At 60.1% G+C, this 18,577-nt stretch overlaps 6 protein-coding genes across 6 annotated transcripts; all 6 read left to right on the top strand.

The window, feature by feature from the left end:
• The first annotated feature begins 550 nt into the window (after window positions 1-550).
• On the top strand, window positions 551-2,681 carry LOC141473043 (CMRF35-like molecule 9). Its single transcript, XM_074160353.1, has 5 exons — window positions 551-995; window positions 1,671-1,770; window positions 1,901-2,172; window positions 2,353-2,408; window positions 2,547-2,681. Exons 1-5 carry the CDS (start codon window positions 551-553, stop codon window positions 2,679-2,681), a joined length of 1,008 nt encoding a protein of 335 aa, XP_074016454.1.
• A 1,587-nt stretch (window positions 2,682-4,268) lies between these two features.
• LOC141473042 (CMRF35-like molecule 6) lies at window positions 4,269-6,684 on the top strand. Its single transcript, XM_074160352.1, has 5 exons — window positions 4,269-4,302; window positions 4,728-5,171; window positions 5,531-5,603; window positions 5,831-6,022; window positions 6,645-6,684. Exons 1-5 carry the CDS (start codon window positions 4,269-4,271, stop codon window positions 6,682-6,684), a joined length of 783 nt encoding a protein of 260 aa, XP_074016453.1.
• Window positions 6,685-9,664: 2,980 nt separating this feature from the next.
• On the top strand, window positions 9,665-10,506 carry LOC141473040 (protein CD300H-like). The gene is made up of 2 exons (XM_074160351.1): window positions 9,665-10,175; window positions 10,346-10,506. The coding sequence occupies exons 1-2, from the start codon at window positions 9,665-9,667 to the stop codon at window positions 10,504-10,506; spliced, it is 672 nt and encodes a 223-aa protein (XP_074016452.1).
• A 316-nt stretch (window positions 10,507-10,822) lies between these two features.
• On the top strand, window positions 10,823-12,352 carry LOC141473025 (CMRF-35-like molecule 4). Its single transcript, XM_074160334.1, has 3 exons — window positions 10,823-10,862; window positions 10,993-11,344; window positions 12,181-12,352. Exons 1-3 carry the CDS (start codon window positions 10,823-10,825, stop codon window positions 12,350-12,352), a joined length of 564 nt encoding a protein of 187 aa, XP_074016435.1.
• Window positions 12,353-12,668: 316 nt separating this feature from the next.
• Window positions 12,669-14,209, top strand: LOC141472931 (CMRF-35-like molecule 4). Its single transcript, XM_074160220.1, has 3 exons — window positions 12,669-12,708; window positions 12,851-13,190; window positions 14,038-14,209. Exons 1-3 carry the CDS (start codon window positions 12,669-12,671, stop codon window positions 14,207-14,209), a joined length of 552 nt encoding a protein of 183 aa, XP_074016321.1.
• Window positions 14,210-14,513: 304 nt separating this feature from the next.
• Window positions 14,514-18,577, top strand: LOC141472930 (CMRF35-like molecule 9). The gene is made up of 7 exons (XM_074160219.1): window positions 14,514-14,565; window positions 14,696-15,043; window positions 15,823-15,976; window positions 16,796-16,902; window positions 17,385-17,437; window positions 18,038-18,175; window positions 18,443-18,577. The coding sequence occupies exons 1-7, from the start codon at window positions 14,526-14,528 to the stop codon at window positions 18,575-18,577; spliced, it is 975 nt and encodes a 324-aa protein (XP_074016320.1). The 5' UTR covers window positions 14,514-14,525.

Raw genomic sequence — 18,577 nt, 5'->3', positions numbered from 1 at the left:
CAGCAGCTATTTGCGGTGAAGACCCCTCCCCTCCTAAACCCTCCTGCCAAGCGGGGTGTACGGGGTCCCATGTCCCATTTCTGCAGCTGCCCACCCTCCCCAGTATGCTTCGGTCATGCCAGTTTGCAAAAAGTGTCTCAGCAGCTTGTCGCCAGCAGCAGAAAACCCCCAGCCCTGAAGTGAAGCCCAGTCAGATAAAAATAACCCAACAGCAGAGCAATGCGCTTTGCCGCCGCCTCTTGCGGGAACAAAAAAGCAACGAAAGAAGCCAAAAGTGCACATCAGCTCAGCATCCCCCAGCTTGCATGGGAGGCTGATGCTCGTGGATCTCCAGACCAAAGCGGGACGATGGGGATATCACCAGGCTGGGTCTGGCTCTTTCTCCCAGGTGAGGACAGGTTCTGACCATGCCAGCGATGCTCTGGCTCCTGCTGGCACCAAGGGGCTGGGGCTGCTGAGCCCCCCCAGTGGCACGGGCTCCACATTGGGCACTGATGGAGCTGAAGCCTCCCATCACTGCAGCCTCTTGTCTGGGGCTAAAAGCTGGCAGATGGAGTGTCCCCCAAAGTGCATCTTTCCAAAGGGAGCCAAGAAGGAGGGGCTCGAAGGAAGGCTGACTTTGCAGCTCTGTTTCTCTCCTGGTGTCACTGTGGGTTTCTTTGCAGTTTGCCGGGCTCTGGTTGTCCCCACGGAGGTCAGCGGTCGGGTGGGGGAGACGCTCTCCATCCGCTGCTGGTACCCCCGGGGCTACGAGGGCTACAACAAGTACTGGTGCCGGGGTGCCAGCCGGGACTCCTGCCGCAAGGTGGTGGAGACAGAGGGCAGGGAAGTGCCCTGGCAGCATGGGCGGTTCTCCATCAAGGACAACCGTGTCTTCTGCGTGGTCCTGCTCACCGTGAAAAATATCTTCGAGGTGGATGCTGGGAGCTACTGGTGCGGGATTGAGAGGACAGGCAGGGACCTGATGGAGCTGGTGACAGTGAAGGTGGTCCCAGGTAAGCCCTGGTGTCTGGCTGGCTGTAGGTTTTGCTGGCCAGCACCCTTTTTTGGAGAGGCTATTGGCTCATGGACCAGCAGTGACCCAGGAGGAAGCAGCAATGCAGGACAGAGTCCCTGGGCTCTGAAGCAGTTATACCACTCAATACAATCCAGTGGCAGAGGATGGGAGGGGTGTCGGGCTGCTTTCTTCAGGGCACAATCGCAGATGCAGGCAGAGTGTGCTAGAGCTCAATGCAGGGTCCAGCCCCAGGCTGGTTTTGGAGCTCATGGAACCCATCACCGCGCAGGCAGGACGGTGGAGCCACTGGCTACAAACAACAGCGAGCACTAATGCTGAGCCACAGCTCTGAGGCCAGGGAGCGCCTGCCAAACCCAGCCCCTGACGGCGAAATGATAGAATGTTTGAGTTTCTAGACCAGGAAAAGGGGTAGATCCAACCCCACTGGCCTTGAGGAAACCTCTGGTTCACTGCGGGTGGCGAGGTGTCTCGCCATGGAGAGACAGCCCAGAGAGGCGAAGGGCAGGCAAGCGGTCAGGCAGGCGCAGGCAGGGTGAGTCCCACAAGGATGCTGGCAGGGCAGAGGCTGGAGGGGACACAAGCAAGTATTTTGCCGTGGGGGACCCACGGTCACTTCCAGCCCCAGTTTCTACCAGGACCTTCTTTTATGCAGCTGTGCTGACTACCCCAGCAGCTCCCCAGACCGCCACCACCCCTTGGATCTCCACCACTGTGATGGAGCATCCCCCCCCCCGCAACGCCACCACCACGGGGTGAGTCTGGGGCTCCGGGGCACGGGGAAGGGCAGTGGGCTCTCACCCACCACAGGCAGCAGTGGGTGCTCCTTACATGGGGACATGCAGGGTCTTCATTCTTCAGCCTGGGCATTTGGGGCTGATGCAGTGGCAAAGGCCTAGGTGGGGTCCCAGACTGTTGTCCTGCTTTACCTCCCACCCCATGGCTGGCTGCGAAGGGGCTGCAGGAGGGCACTAGCAGGCAGGGCATTGCAAAGCCCCAGCCTTGGGAGGGAGAGAACCAGCGCCACTCCTCTCCCCTCAGCCCCAGCCCCAGGGGACCAGATCTGAGCATCCTGGTGCCCGTCGTGGTCCTGCTCTCCCTCCTGGCTGTTGCCGGCTCTGTCGGGCTCCTCTACACCCTGCACAGGAGGAGGGAAGGTAACAGTACCCATGCGTGCCCCGTCCCATGCACACCCCTGTGCCTGTCCCAGGACCTGGGGGACAAACCCACCATGGGCACAGGACTGCAGGGAACTTTCCCCTCCCAGCAACGCAAAAACCCTTCCCCCATGTCTCTTCCTTCTGGCATGGTGGCCCCTGGCACCAATGCCCCCATAGCACCCCGCAAGCCGGACCATGGCCCCATCTATGACAACATGCTTCACCTGGCAGAGGTAAGGGCCCTGGTGCAGGCAGCGTGGGCAGTGCAGGCAGCGTGGGCAGGGGCCATGCAATGCGGCTGCTCACCCTGGGCAGCCCCAACACTGCCCAGCTGTGTCCAGGGCTGTGGGGACACACTGTCCCCTTGCCAGGGTGGCTGCAGTGACATGGAGCAGGACCCCGAGCTGGAGGACCCTGGCACCTACGCAAACACCCTGTGTCTGGAGGAGGTGATAGGGATGCCTGGCAGACATTTCCCAGGAGAAGAGGTTTCCTACATGTCCTAGCAGAGCACCCCTCATGGACAGAGGGTCCCTGCGGGGCCACCCCTGAGGATGTCCTTGCTGCAGCAGAGGAGGTGAAGGAGCGCTGCAGGAGGCTGCTGCTGCTGTCCCGTCACCGCAGCGTCTCGGCGGTGTGACAACCTCTGCGCATGATGCTAGAGCCCAAGGCCATGCTGACACCATCTCCTGGCCTGCAGGACCCCAAGACACCCCTGCCCCCGCGTTGCTTTGGCAGATTGACCCGTGCCTCTTGGCTGGCAAGAAACCACATCCCTGGTTGCTGCACAGGCTGAGGAGCAGGATGTTTTGCTGGCTCGGCAGCAAACAGATTGTTTCGGGTTCAGATAAATCCAATAAAGAAATTCCTCTGCAGGGGCTCAGTCTGGAGGGGAAAGGGGACAATCTAGTGTGCCCACAGAGCCACTCTGCTGCTGCTGTCCCCTTTGGGAGTCCCCAGGGCGCCTCGGTACTGCTGGGGCTGCGTTAGGAGGGGGCAATGGGAACCGACACTCAAAGCAACGAAGACGAGAGTGGCTGGGATGGTGGCTGGAGCCCTGAATGCTCAGCCTTCCCAAGAATGCTTATCAGCAGAAAGCAGGTTTGCAATCTCCTGTTACTTCTTGAATTTAGATCTTACTGCCATTTGCGGTGGCTCAGCCCACAGCCGGTTAGCCGGTTCGCTGGGAAGGGATGGGTTATTTGTTAGAAGGTAAAACCCAGAGCTTCCTCTTGCCATGGTGGGGGGACATGGGGGATAGGGAGGGGATGGGATTGGGGAAAGGAGCAGCCTCAGCCTCTGGCAGGGCCAGGGGTTTGTGCTTTCTGCTCTTTTCAAGGGGTGTCAAGGAAGGAAGCCGTCAGCAAGGCAGATGCCAGGGAAGCTGCTTTACTGTTTGGATTTCTACAACTTTCATCAGAAACATTTCATTTTGGGAGAAAAACAGTGTTATCACTCAAAATCCATAGCTGTGCCAAAAAAGGCGGTTTTGGGGGGGAAATGAGACACTTCTGCTTGAGTAAACAAACAAAAGCAGCCCAACTCACACTGGCAGTCGGCTTGGGAGCCAGGGAGCAGTGGTGCAGCAGGGATGGCTGTCCATCACTCCAGTCCATCACCACTGGGAGAGCATCCTGGTGGTCCCAACCAGTCCATCCGCAGGGGCTGACCTACATTCACTCTACCCTGGTCCCCAGCCCCCCGCTCTGGCCCAGTCCCCTCTGCAAAGCCCCCCCAAAGCCCTTTGGGCTCTATGTGAGGGAAGGGGCTGCATTCCCTGCTGGCACAGGCATTGCGGGGGAGGAACCCACTGCATTTTGGCATTTCGCTGGGAGCCAGTGTCTGTTTCAGAACAAAACCTCTCATGAGACACCCCCAGGGTGAGTCATGGTCCCTGCGCAAGTGGGAGGAAGCAACCGCCTTTAAAAAAGACGTCCGGGGTCTGTGGGTGAACACTGCCCAAGGAAGCAGAGGGTGAAAGAGGCTTGGGAAACTCCTGGGAGGCCCAGGTGCGTATGAACCTGGCTCCATCCACAGGGTACTTTGTGAATGACCACGGAGAAAAGTCTGCATCAGGAGCAAGAAGCTGGAAAATGAGGATTTTCCTAGTTTGGACCCTTTTCCCAGGTGAGACCCAAGAGCACAGGTCAGGTGGTTCCCACCACATGGGCTCTGGCAGAGCTGCAGAGAGGCTGGGACCGAGCCAGCCCAGGAAGCTCACTATGGTCACAGCAAGAGCCCAGCTGATGCTGTCCTTTTCCTGTGGCCAGTGGACGGCTACAGGGGGTGATCTCTGAGATGTGCTTGTATTGCTGTTATATGAACCCTGGTAATAAGGCTTTTTGCTCGTTTAATTACCCGCACACTTGACGGGGGCTCTTTTTTTAATGACTGGGCACACCTCATCTCAACACCGCTCCCCAGCACAGCGGGTGCACGGACACAGCCTCGCCCGGGACAGGGTGCCCCCGAGCATCCGGGGCTCAGATCCCTCCCAGTTCCCCAAGGCGATGCCAGTATGCGCTTGCAGCACCTCTCCCTGTCCCCCACAGGTGGCTGGGCAGTGACAGGCCCCACAGAAGTGACAGCCAAGCAGGGCAGCTCACTGGCAGTGTCCTGCAGCTACAGGCCAGGCTACGAGCTCTACCCCAAGTACTGGTGCCGCCCAGGCTTTCTCCAGTTTTGTTTCACCTACATCGCCCAAACCAACGGCTCAGAGGTGACTGTGACACAGGGCAGGGTGTCCATCAGGGACAACCATGTGTCACGCTCATTCACGGTGACGTTGAGTGGTGTCACGACGGAGGACGCCGACTGGTACTCTTGCGGGGTGAAGAGAAGACTGTGGTTCAACCTGTGGCACAGCATGGAGGTGATGGTCTCTCCAGGTAAAGCTGGGCCAGGAGCAAAGCAGGGGCATGCGATCAAGCCCATCGCTTGGGTCACAGAGCTGGGGACAGGGCCTTCCCAGCCAGGGGAACATAGGGGTTGTCGAAGTGGGAACAAGCTCCTTGCAGGCACTGAGACCTGCTGGAGGCTGCCCCAGTGCAAATTTGGACGAGGGACAGAGGAGGCTATACAGAGCTTCACACAGAGCCAAGCCTCTCCCTTGCTCCTGTTCATCATCTCTGCTTCCACAAACCTGTCCTTTGGGGTTCCGTGTCCCTCGCAGTAAAAACCTTCTTTTTCTTCCTCCTCCTCCTCCCCAGGGCCCAGTGCATTGCCTGCAGATCCCCGTCTCTACCTCCTGCACCTCCGTGGCCAAAGTCTAGGGGCAGAGACTCCCTGCACTGAGGGTATGATGGAGAGTGGGGGTGTCTCCACTTTCCTCTGACTCTCTGTGTTTTCTTCACAGCTGTTCCAACCACGACCAAGGCCAGTGACATGTTGGCCACCAAGCCGCTGGATTCCATGGGCTGTGAGAAGCTGTGAGTCAGGGCTCAGGCTCTAGGCAAGCCCCCAGCCACATCCCCCAGCCTAAGACAACTTTTCCCCTGAATGCATCCCCTAGCCCTGGGTCCCCCCAGTTGCTAGAGTCCCAAAGAGCATCCCAGGGACAAGTAGGGTAGCTGGCAGATGTGCAAGTGCCCCAGTCCCCACCCTCAGTGCCCCGACCCTGCTCAAGCTCTAGCATCATCTCTTTTCTCCTACCCAGGTCCCAGCTTAGTATCATCCACCTGCTGCTCTTCCTCAGCGTGAAGGTGCTCGTGGCGCTGGCCCTGGCATGTAGGGTTGTGTGGGTGAGAAGCCGGCACAGGAGCCGCAACAAGGAAAACCTACAGCTCTTCGAGGTTACCGGCAGCCCCGAGGCACTGGGCTGCCCACCCACCCTGACCAACCCGGAGCCGCAGGGACACTCTCCTGTCCCCTTGCCCCCCATCCTGCCAGGGCTGTGCCATCCATCACGGCCGCCCCGTGCCAGGAATTGCTGTGAACCGGGTGCTTCTCCCTCCCTGAGGCCTCAGCCCCTCCTGGCAGCCTCTGCGCTGGAGAGGGGAGGGTCTGGGGCACAGAGAACCTGTGTCCGCTGAGCTGGAGCTGCCAACTGAAGACAATTTTGCAATAAAGCCTAGGTACCCTGCAGGTATCTGTCTGTCTGTCTGTCTGCCTGCTGCCTCCTTTGGCTGCTGGCACTGCCTGGGGCGCTGGTGGCTGCTGATACTGATGTGTGGGGTTGTGTGGGGCTCTGGTGTGGCTGGGAGGCACATGGGCTCAGAGGGGGCCACACAGGCATCTCCTCCACCCTGGCCCAGCTGAGCCCTGGCATGGGGAGAGAAACCCTCAGCCCTTCCAGCCCTGCCCGTGCAACCAAATGCCCGTCTCCAGCTGAGCGAGAGCCAGGGATCAGTGTCCTTCCACAAGTGCCTCCTCCACTACAGCAATTTTCCACCCTCAGACCAAGAGCAAAGCTCACATCATGCCCAGCTGCACCATGGGCTCCTTTTCTCATTGCTCCTGTTATTTTCCAGGTTCTGCATGTCCAAAAAGCAGGCACCTGTACACTGCTGAAGTCCTGCCAAAACCCCGCTCTTTACCTGTGCTTGTCCCCCATGGGGTACATGCCCCTGGGCATGTTTAGTTTGGAGAAGAGGAGGCTGAGGGGGGACCTCATTGCCCTCTACAACTACCTGAAAGGGGGTTGTAGAGAGGTGGGTGTTGGCCTCTTCTCCCAAGTGAATAATGGCAGGACCAGAGGAAATGACCTGAAGTTGGGGCAGGGGAGGTTTAAATTAGGTATTAGAAAGAATTACTTTACTGAGAGGGTGGTCAGGCACTGGAACAGCCTGCCCAGGGAGGTGGTGGAGTCGCCATCCCTGGAGGTATTTAAGAAACGTGTAGACATGGCACTTCAGGGCATGTTCTAGTGCCTGAGATTGTTGGTTTGTGTCTGTTTGTGGGTGGGGTGTGGGTGTGGGCGTTTGGTTTGGTTTTGGTGTTGGTATTCTGGGATTTTTTGGGTGTGGTTTTTTTTTTTTGTTTGTTTTGGTTTTTTTTGTTGGTTGGACTCCATGATCTCAAAGGTCCCATCCAACTAAAAATATTCTGTGATTCTGTGATTCTGTGAGTGGCTGGCACCAGCAGCCATGCCACAGAGAGCGGTGTGGCTGCCTCCATCCCTCCCCGGGCTACACCAAGTCCCACGTTTCATGGCACAACCAGCTTCACCAGCGTGTCCCCAGAGAGCTTTGCAGAAGAGTTGTTTCTCCTCAGCTTTGTTTAAGGAACTGAAATGCCGGGGGTGCCAGGAGCAGGCATGAACCAGGAACTCGCAGCCCGATGCAGCCACAAGTGGCAAAACCTCCGCTGCAGACGCAGCAGTTTGGCTGCCTGGGAGGGAGTGAGCTGTGAGCCTGGCCGTGAGTCCCAGACCTCGCTCTCTCTGCTGCTCCATTGCCTGCTCCTGCCGGGCAGGTGCTGGGAGCCCACCGGGAGCACAGGGGCCAGGTCTGTGCTTCCAGCCACAGGGGTCCCAGCTCTTCGTTTATGGTCTGGTGAATTTGAAGGGTCTCGTCTTCCTGGGCCTGGCCAGTGCCACCTCCTGGGTGAACAGGTGGGATTAGGGAGCTCCAGGAAGGGGACACTGGGGGAGCAGATGAGACATCCCATGTCCCCAGAGTGCCCCATCCAGGGGCAGTCCCTGGCACTGTCAAGTGGTGACAGTCCTGCCCCAGAAATACCATGTGCAGAGAGGATGGACGTGGCAGCTCTGAGGCAGAGCCACAGGGAAATGCAGAGCTCCCAGGTTGTTCCCTGCAGGAGAAGGGACCCAAGAGCAATGGCACAGGGATGCCCAGCAGCCCAGGACCCAGCCCAGGTGATGCTCAGGGCAGGGACCCCTCATGCCTGGAGAGCTGCTCTCGGGGGCCAGGGTTCAGGGCAAAACATAAGTCAGGGACAGGGACAGCTCAGTTGTGTCTCCACTGAGGAACACCCTCAGCACCGCTAAACTATGACCAAATTGTTGACAATAACGCTGTCTGCTTGCCTCCGCCAAGGCCAGAGGCTGCAATGGTACCAGCAGCAGGTCCGCATATACCCGGCTTTGGTCTAAGCCAGGATGAGCTGGTGGCTGTAGGAGAAAGACCCTGTGACACCCAACATGGTCCCTGCGCATGGGTTGCATTTGTCCTGCCTGTCCCCACCCTCATCCCTGGCAGCTTCTTCCGTAGGGCTTGTCCAACCCAGCGCAGGCTCAGCAAGTCGCTGATGGGTGGGAGGGAGGACGCTGGGGGGCACTGGTAATTCCAGAGGACAAGGGATGGGGATGAGGAAGAAGCCTGGAGAGACCTGACTGGGGCATCGGGCTATGTCACAGACGGAGCGATGCACTTCACTCCTAAGGCAGAAACAGCAATATGTTTATTGATATAAAACAATGATTTAACAAAGTTTGATAGTAAAAGCGACAGTGGTTTAACAAGATTCGATGGCAAGGTACACTTGGTTATTTACTGCACAGAGGACAGGGGCAGGCAAAACTGTCAGAGAGACCCTCCAGTTGGGTTGCGGTTCAGGGAGGACCCCCCTGGCTTTCTAAACTCCTTCTCAGAGAGGAGTCTAGGAGCAGCTGGATCCAGTCCTAGTCCCAGACCTGGTCAACGGTTTTGTCTAATAGATTATATGCACACAATCACTTCAAGATATAATCCTAGTGAAGCTTCAACGTTTAGCATGCTATTGGTCACAAGGAATCTCTCAGTCTCGGGAATTAACCTGGAGAGGTGTCCCTGCCCAAGGGGAGAGCCTGGCGTGCAGCCTGCTGCCGTGCAGGAGAGCTCAAAGCACTCTCGGGCTGTTGACTACTTATGGGGGTAAGATGATTTGGCTTATTTGCATATCGACCACAGGACCAGTGCTGTGGTGAGGGGTGTGCTTTTCTCAAGCTAGCCCTTGGCTATCGTATTCTTATCTGTCTCCCTGGAACCACGCTTAGCCGGATGCAGCCATCATGACTAGATGCACCTCTTATGACCACCATGGGTGGTTATTGCTTGGGCAGGGTTATTGGAGATGAAGGTCAGGTTGGGGGCGAGGGGGAGCACACCATCACAGGCTACCGACCCACAGCAGAAGGGCTGTGCTGGGGACAGTCTGGTGGGACATGATGGTGCAGGGGGTCTCTGTGCAGGGCTGAGCCACCCCTCGAGAATCAGGTCCTCCGTAGGAGCTGGAGAGGAGCTGGGCAGTGTGGCAGCAAGGCTGAGAGCGGGAGAACTGCACCCCACTGTGGGAGCTGTGCCAGGGGCAGAAAGGGGAGCCCGTGAGGCAGGGGAAGGAGAAGGAGGCAAGAACAGGGCAGCAGGGCTCAGGGGACACTACATGTCAGTGCTCTCAGTCACAGGGGTGGCAGGAAGTCAGCTGAGGCCAGAGGAAACAAAAAAAAAAAACCCCACACTCTTGCTAAACCTCCAGGAGCACAGGAGTTGGTACCACAGGCAGAAGAGGAAGCGAAGTCCCAGAGACATAATGAAGAAAGAACGTGACGGGTATGGCCCAGGCCATCCTGGTAACACGGCTCCTGCTGCTGCTCACCTGGATGCTGCTGGCAGGTAGGGCTGCGGGGACCCCCGGGGCTCAAGCCCCACACTGGACTGGTGCTATGGGGCAGGAGGTGTTGGTGCAGCGACAGCACTCCCATGGCTCTGTCTGTCTCCACTGTTGCTGTGCGGTGGTGAGTGGTCCCTGCACCGTGCAGGGATTCCTGGGGGGTGCCCTCTCCGTGAAGTGCAAATACAAGCAGCGCTATGAGAGGAAGCCAAAATTCTGGTGCAAAAAAGGAACAGGTTCTCACTGTGCTGCTGACATCATCATCACCTCAAAGAATCATCCTGTGGTGCTGCAGGACCGACTCTCCATTCAGGATAATCGCGCACAGCGGAAGTTCACAGTGACCATGGAGGCCCTGACTGAGGGGGATGCGGGCAACTACCTCTGTGGAGTGCGAACGGGCAAAACCCAGAGTAACGAGTCTGTCAATGTGAAGGTGATCGTGTCCCCAGGTCAGTCCCTGCAAGTCCCCATCTGCCCCGCAAAGCAGAAGTAACTGCCATGTCAGGGGGCCAGGGCCAGGCTGTGGGGGGAGATGGTACCCGGGGTGGGGAGGAGGGGGAAAAGGGCAGGTCAGTGCCTGGATGCACCCGCTGCATCGGGCCCCTCCTCACTTTTGCAGCCCCGACGCTCAGACCGGGCCCCGCCATCCCTCCGACCACGGCCGCTCCGCCGGGGACCCCCGACCCCTTCCGCTACTTCCCGGTGCTGGCCGGGCTGCAGGTGCTGGCCCTGCTGGCCATGAGTGGAGCCGTGCTCTGGGTCAGCCTGCGGGGCGGCTGAGCCCCCGGCGGGGACACCCCGGCCGCAGACGGAGCCGCTCCGTCCCGGGACGCCCCGGCCCCGACGGCGCGGGCAGCGGGTGCAGCACCGGGGCCCCGCCGGGCCCACCCCGCCGCCGCCGGCGGCTGCAATAAAGCTTCTCCGCCACCGCTCCGCGCCTCTGACTCTTCTCTCGAGCGGCCCCCCGTGGTCAGGCAGCCCCGGGGGTCGCGGCGCTCCGCCCCGACGGGGCGGGCGGTGCCGCGGGTGCGGTCCGGTCCCCGCGGAGAGGAACCGGGCTCGGCAGGACGCTGAGACCCGCCGTCCCGCAACGGCCATGCAGCTCCTGCCGCTGCTCGCCTGGGCGTTGCTGCCAGGTAAGGCCGGGCCGCAGCCCCCTCAGCTGCCGAGCGGCCCCGGGGGGCGTCCCCGGCGGGTGGGGAAGGCTCCGCGGTGACGGCGACGGCGGCAGCGGCAGCACTCCGGCGTCTCCATGTGTCTCCGCAGGCTGCCGGGCGTGGGTGAGGGGTCCCAACACCGTGCGGGGATTCCTGGGGGGGTCCCTCTCGGTGAACTGCACGTACCAGCCCAGCGATGTGATGAAGCCCAAATTCTGGTGCTATCCGGCAAAAGCTTTTTTCACTTGTGATGGTGATGACATCATCATCACCTCGAAGGACAAGCCCATGGTGCGGCAGGACCGATTCTCCATCTGGGACCATCGTGCACAGCGGGTGTTCACGGTGACCGTGGAGAACCTGGCCGAGGAGGATGCGGGCACCTACCTCTGCGGGGTGCGAACAGGCAGAACCCAGTTTGATAGGAGTCACAGTGTGGAGGTGATTGTGTCCCCAGGTCAGTACTTGTGGGTCCCCCAGGTCCAGCACTGGTGTCTCCCGCACCAAGTGCTGGGAGCAGGGGCTGCAGTGAGGGGCAGCCCGGAGGAGGTGGGTGCCCAGGCCCCATGGGGCAGCCCCGGGGTGTGTCATCGGGGCTCGGCCAGCAGACGCCACAGCAGGAGCCACCTTCACCCATTCCTCATGCCCTGATCTCACCACAACCCCCCCTCGGCGCCCCAGGCTGAGACACCCCCATCGCTGGTGTGCAGCACCCTGCTCTCTGTGCTACATTTTCCCCTCTTACTGGATCCTGCTGGCCCTGTCTCTGCTCTCCCTGCCTTTTTTTTATAACACCAGTGGTTCCTTACCCCCTCGTGCCACCCCATTTACTGCTGTGGGCAGCCACTGCCTGTGGTCGCCAGGCCCTGGGCTTAGGGAATGTCCCTCTCCTTCCCTTCGCCAGGGACCAGCCCCTGGATGGGGACACTTTTTTGGGGCTGTTGAGTTAATAACGGGCTGGGCACAGGGTGCCAGGTCCCCTTCCTGCCCCGAGTGAATTCTGCTGAATGCATGCATGGGTGTGCGCATTTTGGGGGGAGACTGGGACCACAAAAAGCCTCCCGGGTGGGGGATTAGAGCCCTCCCGCCTCGGGGAGCATGCTCTGGATGTGGCAGAGGGGACCCAGCATCTCCTGGTGTGACGGTAATTGGGGTCACTTGAGTCACTGCAAAACTTACAGCCTCTTCCCCCGTGGAGGCAGGGAGACCGACTGACCTCTCCTCTTTTTCTTACAGCCCCTTCTTCCTTCACAGCATCGCCCTATTCCCCGACCACCAGGCACCCCGATCTCACTAGCTCTGTACCGGCCCCGACGCTCAGCCCGGGCCCCGCCATCCCTCCGACCACGGCCGCTCCGCCGGGGACCCCCGACCCCTTCCGCTACTTCCCGGTGCTGGCCGGGCTGCAGGTGCTGGCCCTGCTGGCCATGAGTGGAGCCGTGCTCTGGGTCAGCCTGCGGGGCGGCTGAGCCCCCGGCGGGGACACCCCGGCCGCAGACGGAGCCGCTCCGTCCCGGGACGCCCCGGCCCCGACGGCGCGGGCAGCGGGTGCAGCACCGGGGCCCCGCCGGGCCCACCCCGCCGCCGCCGGCAGCTGCAATAAAGCTTCTCCGCCACCGCTCCGCGCCTCTGTCTCTTCTCTCGAGCGGCCCCCCGTGGTCAGGCAGCCCCGGGGGTCGCGGCGCTCCGCCCCGACGGGGCGGGCGGTGCCGCGGGGGCGGTCCGGTCCCCGCGGAGAGGAACCGGGCTCGGCAGGACGCTGAGACCCGCCGTCCCGCAGCGGCCATGCAGCTCCTGCCGCTGCTCGCCTGGGCGTTGCTGCCAGGTAAGGCCGGGCCGCAGCCCCCTCAGCTGCCGAGCGGCCCCGGGGGGCGGCCTTGGGGGGCGGGGAAGGCTCCGCGGTGACGGCGACGGCGACGGCGGCAGCGGCAGCGGCAGCACTCCGGCGTCTCCATGTGTCTCCGCAGGCTGCCGGGCGTGGGTGAGGGGTCCCGACACCGTGCAGGGATTCCTGGGGGGGTCCCTGTCGGTGAACTGCACGTACCAGCCCAGCGATGTGATGAAGCCCAAATTCTGGTGCTATCCGGCAATAGCTTTTTTCACTTGTGATGGTGATGACATCATCATCACCTCGAAGGACAAGCCCATGGTGTGGCAGGACCGATTCTCCATCTGGGACCATCGTGCACAGCGGGTGTTCACGGTGACCGTGGAGGACCTGACCGAGGAGGATGCGGGCACCTACCTCTGCGGGGTGCGATCAGGCAGAATCCAGTCTGATAAGAGTCACAGTGTGGAGGTGATTGTGTCCCCAGGTCAGTACTTGTGGGTCCCCGAGGTCCAGCACTGGTGTCTCCCGCACCAAGTGCTGGGAGCAGGGGCTGCAGTGAGGGGCAGCCCGGAGGAGGTGGGTGCCCAGGCCCCATGGGGCAGCCCCGGGGTGTGTCATCGGGGCTCGGCCGGCAGATGCCACAGCAGGAGCCACCTTCACCCATTCCTCATGCCCTGATCTCACCACAACCCCCCCTCGGCGTCCCAGGCTGAGACACCCCCATCGCTGGTGTGCAGCACCCTGCTCTCTGTGCTACATTTTCCCCTCTTACTGGATCCTGCTGGCCCTGTCTCTGCTCTCCCTGCCTTTTTTTTATAACACCAGTGGTTCCTTACCCCCTCGTGCCACCCCATTTACTGCTGTGGGCAGCCACTGCCTGTGGTCGCCAGGCCCTGGGTTTGGGAATGTCCCTCTCCTTCCCCTCGCCAGGGACCAGCCCCTGGATGGGGACACTTTTTTGGGGCTGTTGAGTTAGTACCGGGCTGGGCACAGGGTGCCAGGCCCCCTTCCTGCCCCGAGTGAATTCTGCTGAATGCATGCATGGGTGTGCGCATTTTGGGGGGAGACTGGGACCACAAAAAGCCTCCCGGGTGGGGGATTAGAGCCCTCCTGCCTCGGGGAGCATGCTCTGGATGTGGCAGAGGGGACCCAGCATCTCCTGGTGTGACGGTAATTGGGGTCACTTGAGTCACGGCAAAACTTACAGCCTCTTCCCCCGTGGAGGCAGGGAGACCGACTGACCTCTCCTCTTTTTCTTACAGCCCCTTCTTCCTTCACAGCATCGCCCTATTCCCCGACCGCCAGGAACCCCGATCTCACTAGCTCTGTACCGGCCCCGATGCTCAGCCCGGGCCCCTCCATCCCTCCGACCACGGCCGCTCCGCCGGGGACCCCCGACCCCTTCCGCTACTTCCCGGTGCTGGCCGGGCTGCAGGTGCTGGCCCTGCTGGCCATGAGTGGAGCCGTGCTCTGGGTCAGCCTGCGGGGCGGCTGAGCCCCCGGCGGGGACACCCCGGCCGCAGACGGAGCCGCTCCGTCCCGGGACGCCCCGGCCCCGACGGCGCGGGCAGCGGGTGCAGCACCGGGGCCCCGCCGGGCCCACCCCGCCGCCGCCGGCGGCTGCAATAAAGCTTCTCCGCCACCGCTCCGCGCCTCTGTCTCTTCTCTCGAGCGGCCCCCCGTGGTCAGGCAGCCCCGGGGGTCGCGGCGCTCCGCCCCGACGGGGCGGGCGGTGCCGCGGGGGCGGTCCGGTCCCCGCGGAGAGGAACCGGGCTCGGCAGAACGCTGAGACCCGCCGTCCCGCAACGGCCATGCAGCTCCTGCCGCTGCTCGCCTGGGCGTTGCTGCCAGGTAAGGCCGGGCCGCAGCCCCCTCAGCTGCCGAGCGGCCCCGGGGGGCGGCCTTGGGGGGCGGGGAAGGCTCCGCGGTGACGGCGACGGCGGCAGCGGCAGCACTCCGGCGTCTCCATGTGTCTCCGCAGGCTGCCGGTCGTGGGTGAGGGGTCCCAACACCGTGCTGGGATTCCTGGGGGGGTCCCTCTCAGTGAACTGCACGTACCAGCCCAGCGATGTGATGAAGCCCAAATTCTGGTGCTATCCGGCAATAGCTTTTTTCACTTGTGATGGTGATGACATCATCATCACCTCGAAGGACAAGCCCATGGTGCGGCAGGACCGATTCTCCATCTGGGACCATCGTGCACAGCGGGTGTTCACGGTGACCATGGAGAACCTGGCCGAGGAGGATGCGGGCACCTACCTCTGCGGGGTGCGAACAGGCAGAATCCAGTCTGATAAGAGTCACAGTGTGGAGGTGATTGTGTCCCCAGGTCAGTACTTGTGGGTCCCCCAGGTCCAGCACTGGTGTCTCCCGCACCAAGTGCTGGGAGCAGGGGCTGCAGTGAGGGGCAGCCCGGAGGAGGTGGGTGCCCAGGCCCCATGGGGCAGCCCCGGGGTGTGTCATCGGGGCTCGGCCGGCAGACGCCACAGCAGGAGCCACCTTCACCCATTCCTCATGCCCTGATCTCACCACAACCCCCCCTCGGCGTCCCAGGCTGAGACACCCCCATCGCTGGTGTGCAGCACCCTGCTCTCTGTGCTACATTTTCCCCTCTTACTGGATCCTGCTGGCCCTGTCTCTGCTCTCCCTGCCTTTTTTTTATAACACCAGTGGTTCCTTACCCCCTCGTGCCACCCCATTTACTGCTGTGGGCAGCCACTGCCTGTGGTCACCAGGCCCTGGGCTTAGGGAATGTCCCTCTCCTTCCCCTCGCCAGGGACCAGCCCCTGGATGGGGACACTTTTTTGGGGCTGTTGAGTTAGTACCGGGCTGGGCACAGGGTGCCAGGTCCCCTTCCTGCCCCGAGTGAATTCTGCTGAATGCATGCATGGGTGTGCGCATTTTGGGGGGAGACTGGGACCACAAAAAGCCTCCCGGGTGGGGGATTAGAGCCCTCCCGCCTCGGGGAGCATGCTCTGGATGTGGCAGAGGGGACCCAGCATCTCCTGGTGTGACGGTAATTGGGGTCACTTGAGTCACGGCAAAACTTACAGCCTCTTCCCCCGTGGAGGCAGGGAGACCGACTGACCTCTCCTCTTTTTCTTACAGCCCCTTCTTCCTTCACAGCATCGCCCTATTCCCCGACCACCAGGCACCCCGATCTCACTAGCTCTGTAACAGTCCCCACACAGTCAACTCCCTGGGATAAAACTCTTCAACCAGTATCAAGTTCCTCCCTCCCTAATGGTTCCAGTGATCCACAGTGAGTACCAGCTCCTGCCCACAGCAGCCACCTCTCTCCATGGCGTCTCAGTTGCAGCTGGAGCCCTGCAGCCCTCTGGGCTCTTCACTTCTTAAGAATTCAGACCTCCTGCTTTTGCCTTTAGAGACCAATATTTCATCCTCTCAGACAGCCACTCCACATGGATAATAATACCAGCACTCCTGGCCGCTTGGTCCTGGCAAAGCCCTGTTTGTCCCCTCTCCATCTTGCAGCATAAGCAAGGCATAGGTTATCACCATGCGGGAAGTGATTTCTGGCTGCTGTGCTGACCCCGTTTCCTTCCCCAAAACTCAGAGGGACCGCTTGCTTGTGGGAAACCAAGTGCTGTGCTGGGTCCTGTTCTGCTTTGTAGTCATATGCAACCCAGCAGAAATAGTTGGCAAACCATGAGACCCGAGTGGCAGAGCTGCCTCCTCTGCTGCCTCTTGGAGGTGATGCAGGAAGTGGGCAAAGCTGAAGCTTCCCGTCAGCACGCTCAAGGGGTAGGTGACACATCAACCTTCTCTGATTGCCCATAACAACAAGGCCAAGAAATAGTAGAGCTAAACCAGAGCAAAAATTAGCTGCAGGAAATGATCCTTAAAAGAGTGAAGATGCAGCAGCTCTCAGACCCGAGTGTCCATTTGCTTCTACAGCTTTCACTTTACTTTGCTCCGTTCCCAGCTTGCAGCCTGGCCACCTTCCGCCTGCTTCCCTTCCTCCCGGGGAAATCCCCGTCACCCACAGCCGCTCCATGCCGGTTCCTCCCGAGTCCGCTACCGAGAAGCGTGAGAACAGAAACGTTTTTTTTTCTTGCAGCTTCAATGTGGTTGAGCACATCCTCGCTCCAGCCATCGCAGTGGTTCTTCTTTTGCTTGCAATGGCTGCTGGGGTTTTGGTGATACTGTCCAGGAAGAGGAAAAAGGGTAAGAAAAGCTGCCACTGCCACAGACACCCTGTTTCTGTACCAGCCTGTCTTCTGCTATAGCTGTTTTTTTCTCTATATTTCTTTTTTCTCCCCCATTCCCTCCCTGATCCATCCAATCCCAAGGTCCGTCACTGAGACCTCCACCGAGGAGGTCTCCTTCCCCCAAGGGAGCAGTGGGACTGTCCCATGGGTCTCATCGCCTCTCACTTAAGTTTTTCTGGGCAACGCTGGCTTCTCCAGAGGCGCTCAGTTGCGTTAGGCTTGATGCAAAGTTTGAGGCCAGTGTGAAGGACAGGGAGGGATGGGAGGGGACGCCACCAGCTGGCAGGTGGGATCTGGTTTTATTTGAAGAACTGCTCCACTTTAGATGGTTGCATCAGGTTCCCTTCTTGCTTTACAGCAAGATTGGCAGCAGCAGCATGGTTTTGTAATACATTTCTTCTGGTTTCACTCGTGTCTGATCTTGTCTGTTTCATCCAGCCTTCTCCAGAGCAGCTGTAGAGATGGAGGGGATACGCAACACATCACATACAGTAAGGAAAGGCGCACGAGGTCTTGGAATGGTGTGGTCTGAGCTTGCCTGGGGAGGGGAAACGTTGCACCCTGAGCTGAGCAAACAAGCTGCCTGATCTGATTGCTTTCAGCGAGGTTGATGGCTCTTTAGGCTGGGTGGGATATTTTGGGCTCCATTTGCCAACAGAAAGACCCGACCAGGGATTTTGTGTGACTACACAGAGAATTCCTGGGAAGGGAATTTAGGATTGAGCCGAGGAGTTCCTCCCCAAGCCCCTCCAAGCAGGGGAGCTGCTTCTCTGGGTCAAACAGCCTTGGCAACCCGAAGCAAAGCACACCTGAGAAGGCCACAGGGCAGCTGATCTTCGGTCACTGCTTGGGAGTTATTTTCTAACGTTTTCTGCCAGCTTTCAAGCAGGGGCCAGTGTCACTAACCAGACTTCCCCTGGGAAATGTTGAGCTAGCCCTTACTGCGAGTTAAATTTTCCCTCAGTGCTCCTGCAGCCGTCTCGGTTCTCATCAGGAAAGCCAGTGGGACAGGAGATGTCCCCGTCCCTGGCGGGCTGCAGGCAGGGGAGCAGGGGTAGGTCAAGAGCTCATCCCTCTCCTTCGCCTGTCAGGGAGCGGATACCTTGAACTACGCGGACATTAACCACCGGGCGGGCACAGCCGAGAGCCAGTTGTACAGCAATGCCGAGGCGCTCCGCTGCTCGGCAAACACTGTGACCGAATACATGGAGGTCAAGCAGAGCAATAAGGTAGGAGAACACAAAGCAGCACCGAGCTCAAGGTGGAGGGTGGAAGGCTGGGGTGGGTGGGCAACGGCGTGGGTGGCAGGATGGGTTGGGTGGGTACAGAGGGACATGCCACGCTGGGGTGCAAATGACCCTGGATAACATGGGTGCCCTCTCCGGTCCCCATGGTTGCTCCTGGGTGCTTAAAGCAGCTGAGAGATTCCAGCAGATGGTCTTGCCCTGGAGAAAACCTGCAAAGGATGTTTTTTGTTCATCCCCCTCCTTTCCCAGCATTTGGAAGAGGAAAAGGAAGGTATATACGCCAGAGTGCAGAAATCCCAGCTGGAGGAGCAGGACATCTACGTCAACATGTCATCAGCCCCACTGCCCAGAGAAGAGCTCTACAGCACAGTGAAGAAAGTGTGA

The sequence above is a fragment of the Numenius arquata genome, chromosome 17, assembly GCF_964106895.1.
Source record: "Numenius arquata chromosome 17, bNumArq3.hap1.1, whole genome shotgun sequence".
Classification (NCBI taxonomy): domain Eukaryota; kingdom Metazoa; phylum Chordata; class Aves; order Charadriiformes; family Scolopacidae; genus Numenius; species Numenius arquata.
This window is presented reverse-complemented; position numbering and strand designations above follow the sequence as displayed.

What these genes read in the sequence shown, in the direction of transcription:
- LOC141473025 (XM_074160334.1), top strand. Translation starts at nt 10,823, where the DNA reads ATGCAGCTCCTGCCGCTGCTCGCCTGGGCGTTGCTGCCAG. An exon ending in CGCCTGGGCGTTGCTGCCAG is followed by an intron (nt 10,863 to 10,992) that starts GTAAGGCCGGGC and finishes GTGTCTCCGCAG; the next exon opens with GCTGCCGGGCGTGGGTGAGG. An exon ending in GTGATTGTGTCCCCAGGTCA is followed by an intron (nt 11,345 to 12,180) that starts GTACTTGTGGGT and finishes CGATCTCACTAG; the next exon opens with CTCTGTACCGGCCCCGACGC.
- LOC141473043 (XM_074160353.1), top strand. Translation starts at nt 551, where the DNA reads ATGGAGTGTCCCCCAAAGTGCATCTTTCCAAAGGGAGCCAAGAAGGAG. An exon ending in CGCAACGCCACCACCACGGG is followed by an intron (nt 1,771 to 1,900) that starts GTGAGTCTGGGG and finishes GGGCTGATGCAG; the next exon opens with TGGCAAAGGCCTAGGTGGGG. An exon ending in CCTGCACAGGAGGAGGGAAG is followed by an intron (nt 2,173 to 2,352) that starts GTAACAGTACCC and finishes ATGCCCCCATAG; the next exon opens with CACCCCGCAAGCCGGACCAT.
- LOC141472930 (XM_074160219.1), top strand. Translation starts at nt 14,526, where the DNA reads ATGCAGCTCCTGCCGCTGCTCGCCTGGGCGTTGCTGCCAG. An exon ending in CGCCTGGGCGTTGCTGCCAG is followed by an intron (nt 14,566 to 14,695) that starts GTAAGGCCGGGC and finishes GTGTCTCCGCAG; the next exon opens with GCTGCCGGTCGTGGGTGAGG. An exon ending in AGGTCAAGCAGAGCAATAAG is followed by an intron (nt 18,176 to 18,442) that starts GTAGGAGAACAC and finishes CTCCTTTCCCAG; the next exon opens with CATTTGGAAGAGGAAAAGGA.
- LOC141473042 (XM_074160352.1), top strand. Translation starts at nt 4,269, where the DNA reads ATGAGGATTTTCCTAGTTTGGACCCTTTTCCCAG. An exon ending in GGAACATAGGGGTTGTCGAA is followed by an intron (nt 5,172 to 5,530) that starts GTGGGAACAAGC and finishes TTTTCTTCACAG; the next exon opens with CTGTTCCAACCACGACCAAG. An exon ending in ACCCTGACCAACCCGGAGCC is followed by an intron (nt 6,023 to 6,644) that starts GCAGGGACACTC and finishes GTTATTTTCCAG; the next exon opens with GTTCTGCATGTCCAAAAAGC.
- LOC141473040 (XM_074160351.1), top strand. Translation starts at nt 9,665, where the DNA reads ATGGCCCAGGCCATCCTGGTAACACGGCTCCTGCTGCTGCTCACCTGG. An exon ending in GAAGGTGATCGTGTCCCCAG is followed by an intron (nt 10,176 to 10,345) that starts GTCAGTCCCTGC and finishes TCACTTTTGCAG; the next exon opens with CCCCGACGCTCAGACCGGGC.
- LOC141472931 (XM_074160220.1), top strand. Translation starts at nt 12,669, where the DNA reads ATGCAGCTCCTGCCGCTGCTCGCCTGGGCGTTGCTGCCAG. An exon ending in CGCCTGGGCGTTGCTGCCAG is followed by an intron (nt 12,709 to 12,850) that starts GTAAGGCCGGGC and finishes GTGTCTCCGCAG; the next exon opens with GCTGCCGGGCGTGGGTGAGG. An exon ending in CACAGTGTGGAGGTGATTGT is followed by an intron (nt 13,191 to 14,037) that starts GTCCCCAGGTCA and finishes CGATCTCACTAG; the next exon opens with CTCTGTACCGGCCCCGATGC.